This window comes from Microtus ochrogaster, chromosome 5 (assembly GCF_000317375.1).
Source record: "Microtus ochrogaster isolate Prairie Vole_2 chromosome 5, MicOch1.0, whole genome shotgun sequence".
Lineage (NCBI taxonomy): Eukaryota > Metazoa > Chordata > Mammalia > Rodentia > Cricetidae > Microtus > Microtus ochrogaster.
In genome coordinates this window covers 86,694,686-86,700,062 of record NC_022012.1, presented here as the reverse complement: position 1 = coordinate 86,700,062, position 5,377 = coordinate 86,694,686, and the positions used below count along the sequence as shown (strand labels likewise).

The 5,377-nt window shown below is 49.2% G+C and overlaps 1 protein-coding gene across 1 annotated transcript in view; it reads right to left on the bottom strand.

Annotated features, from left to right (window-relative positions):
* Nucleotides 1-1,715, bottom strand: part of Dync1li1 (dynein cytoplasmic 1 light intermediate chain 1) — a 42,939-nt gene extending 41,224 nt beyond the window's left edge. The window contains exons 1-2 of the mRNA XM_005348046.2: nt 1,472-1,715; nt 1,221-1,294 (exon numbers count right to left, since the gene is read on the bottom strand). Coding sequence (XP_005348103.1) covers nt 1,221-1,294; nt 1,472-1,617 — 220 coding nt within the window. The 5' untranslated portion in view covers nt 1,618-1,715. The remainder of the gene's footprint in view (nt 1-1,220; nt 1,295-1,471) is intronic.
* Nucleotides 1,716-5,377: the final 3,662 nt, after the last annotated feature.

Here is a 5,377-nt window from a genome sequence, read left to right as displayed (position 1 = left end):
TCTCAGGAATGGGTTCACATTCAGTCCAGCGCATCTCATAGTCTGCAGCCTGGCTTTCTGGTGTCCCATCTGACCCTCCCACAATTCCAGCAGACAGGCACTGTTATTCCCACAGCTAGCATTTGAAAGAAGAAGGACCCCAGGATTACAGACACCTATGAACTCTGTTTGTATGCAAGGGGGGGGCATTTATTCAATCCAGGCTACACGTGGTGCAAAGCTCATCTTCCAACTAGCTTGACCACAGCTTTCTACAACACAAAGACGCCTGCATGCACGGCAGGAGGTCATAGAAAATGAGTCATTTCTTCCTACCTGCCCATTGACAGTCACTGTGGAGCCTCTCAGGGAGCAATTCCTAGGTACACATAACAAAAACTCTTCAGGCACAGCTTCCCAGCCTTCTGGCTAAAATTCAAGAGTCTAAAAAGTCTTGAGACACCCACATTAAAGTTTTAAAATATAACTGTCATCTTATTATACACTCCAAATCTTGCGTGTAAAACAAAAATAAAAAATAAAAAAAAAAGTGAGATTTCTCCTGGAGCTGGAAAAACTTGCAAAAATGCGAGGCTAGGATTGTCTGCTGTCCTTTGGCCCTTTATCCCCACTTCACAGCCGGTAGAGATAAAAAAATACCTATGAGAAGGGGGAGAGACATGTCTCCCTTATTCTAGCCATTCGGCTGAAGGAACTAAATGAGATCGCTGTTCTACTGCCCTTTACAAATTTCAGAGTTATTAGGTGACAGTCAAAAAGGCAGCTGCAACCCGAGCACAGCGCCAGGAGAACGGGAGAACGCTGATTCAAGTAACACTCATCACGACCCAGTCTCTGGCTCCTGTCAATTACACAAAAGAGTCAGCTATTAAATATTAACGGCATACATTTGTGCTGGAGCCCTCCTGCTTGCTACCAATCTCTGTTAAGAAAGGGAAAACTGTCCCCGTTCGTCTAGGTGGAACCTCAGACCACTAGGATTCCCTTGGGTGTTATGTTCGTTCATTCTGCCTCTCTCAAGGGAGATGACAGAGCCACCCCACAACCCGGGGAGGAGAAAGGACGGGAGGGACCAAGCCGGGAGGACCCGGGTGCCTTGTCCCCCAGCTGTCAGCCGCAGGCCGGGAGGCGGGGCGCGGCTGGGCTCCGCTGTCCGCACAAAGGGAGTGGGCGAGCGGAGGGGTGAGCCTGCAGCCCCGATCCCGGCGGAGAGCACTTACCCAGCAGCAGCACGTTCTTCCCGGTCGGGAGCTTGGAGCGCGAGCGCGTGGAGACCTCGCTGAGGATGCAGGACCTAACAGGGAGCAAGGCGCAGGCTGAGGCCGGGCCCGGTCGAGGACGGGAACCGCCGGCCCCAGCTCCCGGGAGGCCCCGCCCGGCTCCCTGCTCCCGCGGGGCTCTGGGATCCCGAAGGTGTCCGCCCCGGAGAGGAGATAACCCGCGGGGGACCAGAGAGGGGTGCGGTCGTTACCAAAGGTTCTGTCCGTCCTCGTCGTCGCCCGCCGCGGGGCCGCCGCTGCCCGACGCCAGCTCGTTGGCCAGGGGCCCGCTGGCGTAAGTCGAAGCTAGCCCGGGCGGAGATGAACCGAACGAGCCGACTCTCCCCACGGCCGCCATCTTGATCGGGAATCACACCACTCCAGACAGGGCTGAGAGAGCGAGGCGGTGGCGGCCGCGGCGGCTGAGGGAACCCGGATATGGGCGTTCGGGGCTCTGGAGCTGACCGCGCCTGCGGGGGCGGGGACCAAGCCTGAGGGCGGGGTCTGGGGCGGGGCTGTAGGGAAACGCTGCTGCGCCTGCGCGGAAGACCCAGTCCAGTGACTGCGCACGCGCAGCTTGATGAGTCGCTTATTCTGTGGTCATGCTGCTTTTCCTCCTAAAACATTTCCCCGCGTGCATCACCGGTCACCCGGGCTGCAGCGGTAGAGCGGGCAGTATGTGTGTCAGGTGGAAACCTAGTACTGACGTGGATACTGCGCTGCCCACCATTCAGTCGGTCCAAGCGGGGTCGGCAGCCTTCACTGAGCCCAGGTACAAACCGGCTGGCTGTTCCTGTCCCCGCCGCCGGGGTTGGAGTCGTCCTATCGTCCTGGATTTCTGGATTTCTCTCTGCATTCACAAGGGGCGATGAGTACCTCAAGCTGGACCCACATATGGAGCCGGTTCTTTCAGTTTCTATGCAACTGATGACAGATAATGTTGGCAGCACTTGTAAAATTAATGGTCTTGATGGATTTGTGTTTGGGTTTTGTTTGTTTGTTTCAGGTGGGGATCTCATGTCACCCAAACTGGACCCTTAACTGATCTTACTGCCTGCTTGTCCCAAGTGCTGAGGTTTTCAGGCGAACATCACCATGCCGGCTTCTGATCTTGTTGTCTGAAATGTCCCCCGTGAAATCGTGAAGACCCCACCCTCCCTACCTCCTGGCCCCAACATAAGTCTTTCCATCACTGTAGTTAATACAGCAAGCCCATAGAACCTAAGCTAGCTCCCAGATAGTTCTCTGTTAGAATTTTATTGGCTAAATAGATTGGAACGTCTGAGAGCCATCTCTTTAGGCTCATGTCATGTAAGAACAATTGCTGGAAATAGAACAGTTTTTACATATTTGAAGATGGCTTGGTCACGTGACCTCAACAATGCTGTTAAGCTAGCAAGAAAGCCCACCACTAAGCAGTTTGCTACAGGTCACTTTGCACTAATAGACTCTGTGGGCTGACTAACCTGGGTTCAGTTTATTGTCTTTGTAACCTCACAATGTACCCTCTCTGAGTCTCAGGTTTTTACTGTAAGGTGGGGATAAAAGGAAGGCTAAATAAGATGATTCGTGTAAAGGGTTAAAATAATTCCTAGAAAATCATAAGTGTTCAATGTTTGTTAATTATTGTTTTGTTTTTGTTTTTAAACCTTTTTTTTTTTTTTTTGGTTTTTCGAGACAGGGTTTCTCTGTGGTTTTGGAGCCTATCCTGTAACTAGCTCTTGTAGACCAGGCTGGTCTATGAACTCACAGAGATCCGCCTGCCTCTGCCTCCCAAGTGCTGGGATTAAAGGCGTGCGCCACCACCGCCCGGCTTAAACCTTTTTGTAAAGATGTATTTATTTTTGGCCGAGCAGTGGAGGTGCATGCCTTTAATCCCAGCACACGAGAGGCAGAGACAGGCAGATCTCTGAGTTTGATGCCAGCCTGATCTACAGAGTGAGTTCCAGGACAGCCAGGGCTACACAGAGAAACCCTATCTGAAAAAAACAAAAAAGATGTATTTATTTTTATTTTATATGTACTTTGCCTGGATGCTGGATATATGTCTCTGTACCACATGCATGCCTGTGCCTGGTGCCAGTGGAGGCCAGAGGAGAACATTGGATGTCCTGGAATTGGAGTTACAGACTGCTGTGAACTGCCATGTGCGTGCTGGGAATCAAAGCTAGGTCCTCTGGATGAGGAGCTGGTGATGGGATGTCCTTCTGTATATGTGTTGTTTTTATTGGCTAATGAATAAGGAAGCTACTTTGGCCTAAGACAGGGCAGAATATAGCCAGGCTGGAGAAGATACAGAGAGAAAGAAGGCAGAGTCAGAAAGACATGATGTAGCTGCTCAAGAAGGTAACAAACCACCAGCCTTGTGGTAAAATATAAGTTAATATAAACGGGTTAATTTAAAATGTAAGAGTTAGTTAGTAAGAAGCCTGAGCTAATAGGACAAACAGTGTTGTGATTAATATAGTTTCTGTGTGATTATTTGGGTCAGGGAGGCCAGGAAACGAACGAGCAGTCTCTGTTTACAAGCCAATGCTCTTAACTGCCAGGCCATCTCTCCAACCCTGTCAAATAATCTCTGTGTCTGAGTTGCGTGTCAGTCTCCACCTTCCACCTTGCTTGAGACAGGGTCTCTTGTGGTTGGTTTATTTGTAGTTTATCTGCCAGTTAGTTGACCCTAAAGAGTCCAAAGATTCCTTCATCTGCCTTTGCCTCCCACTTGATGTAGAAACACTGCTCATCTAGCTTTATGTGGATTCTAGGCATCTTCCCTGAGCCCTCAAGCTGCAAGCACTTCCCCCACAGAGCCATCTCCCCAGCCCATTTTACTGATGTGTTAGCCTAGCTACTGCTGGCTTTGACTCTCCTGTGACAATGATGATGACCATGAGCCACTGATCTTCCTGCCTCCAACCTCTCAAGTGCTGGAACTACAGGTGAAAACCACCTCACCTAGTTAATTATTCTTACTGTCTTTTCTTAACCTTTCAAATCATATCTTGCCAAGCCCTGGTAAAGGTGGCTTGAATGAATTCCTAGAGCTAAAATTCATGCCATTGTGATTAGGGAAAGAACCAGAGCCTGCTGTGGGATAATGCTCTTGTACACTGTGAAGATTTGTCACTCATATTGGTTTAGTAAAACGTTGATTGGCCAGTACCCAGGCAGGAAGTAAAGTCAGGGCAACAAGACTAGGAGAATTCTGGGAAGAGGAAAGGCAGAAAGGCAGTCACCAGCCAGATGCAGGGGAAGCAAAATGAGAATGCCTTACTGAGAAAAGGCACCAAGTCACATGGCTAAACATAGACCTGAATTATGGGTTAGTTTAAGTTGTAAGAGCTAGTTAGTAATAAGCCTCATCTAACAGGCCAACAAGTTTATAATTAATATGAGCCTCTTGGGCTTTGTTGGGACTGAATGACTGAGGGACTGAGCTGGACAGAAACTTCCTACTAGAAGAGCCCTCCCTTGGGTCCTAGGTTTCCCATGATGCCAAACAACCTGGAGCCTCCCAAGTCACAGCCACAAAGGAAAGCTCTATAGAGCTGTGGCCCCTCTGAGAGATGGTTCACATTCTGCTCTACTTCGTGGCTTCAGTCAGCTTTCCTCGGAGCATTTTCTCAATTGTGTTTGTGCCCAGCATTATGGTTTCCCTACCAGATTTGCTTTGTCTGAGAAGTGTTTACTTTCATAACAATGGCAGACCTTCAGAAGGCTAATTAAAGACTTAAACTGAGGTCAAAGTTGTATTCCTCTGGGGCTGGGGATGTAGATCCCTTGGTAGACTGCCAGTCTCCCATGCATGAAGCCCTGAGTTCAGTCCCCAGCACAGAATACACCAGGAGTAGGGGTATAGGCCTATAATCCCAGCATCTGGGAGGTGGAGGCAGGAGAACAGTAAATTCAAGGTCATCATCAGATACACAGGCAACTCAAGGGTACCCTGGGCTACATGTGACCCCACTTCCAGAAAAAAAAGAAAAAAGACAAAAGGGAAGTTGTATTCCTGTGATTTTGTAGTATTGATATGTAGCATTTTTCTATTAAGATGCCTGATTAAAATGATTGCTTATAAATACCTACCATGTACCAGGCTGCATTCTTTGTAATGTGATTTT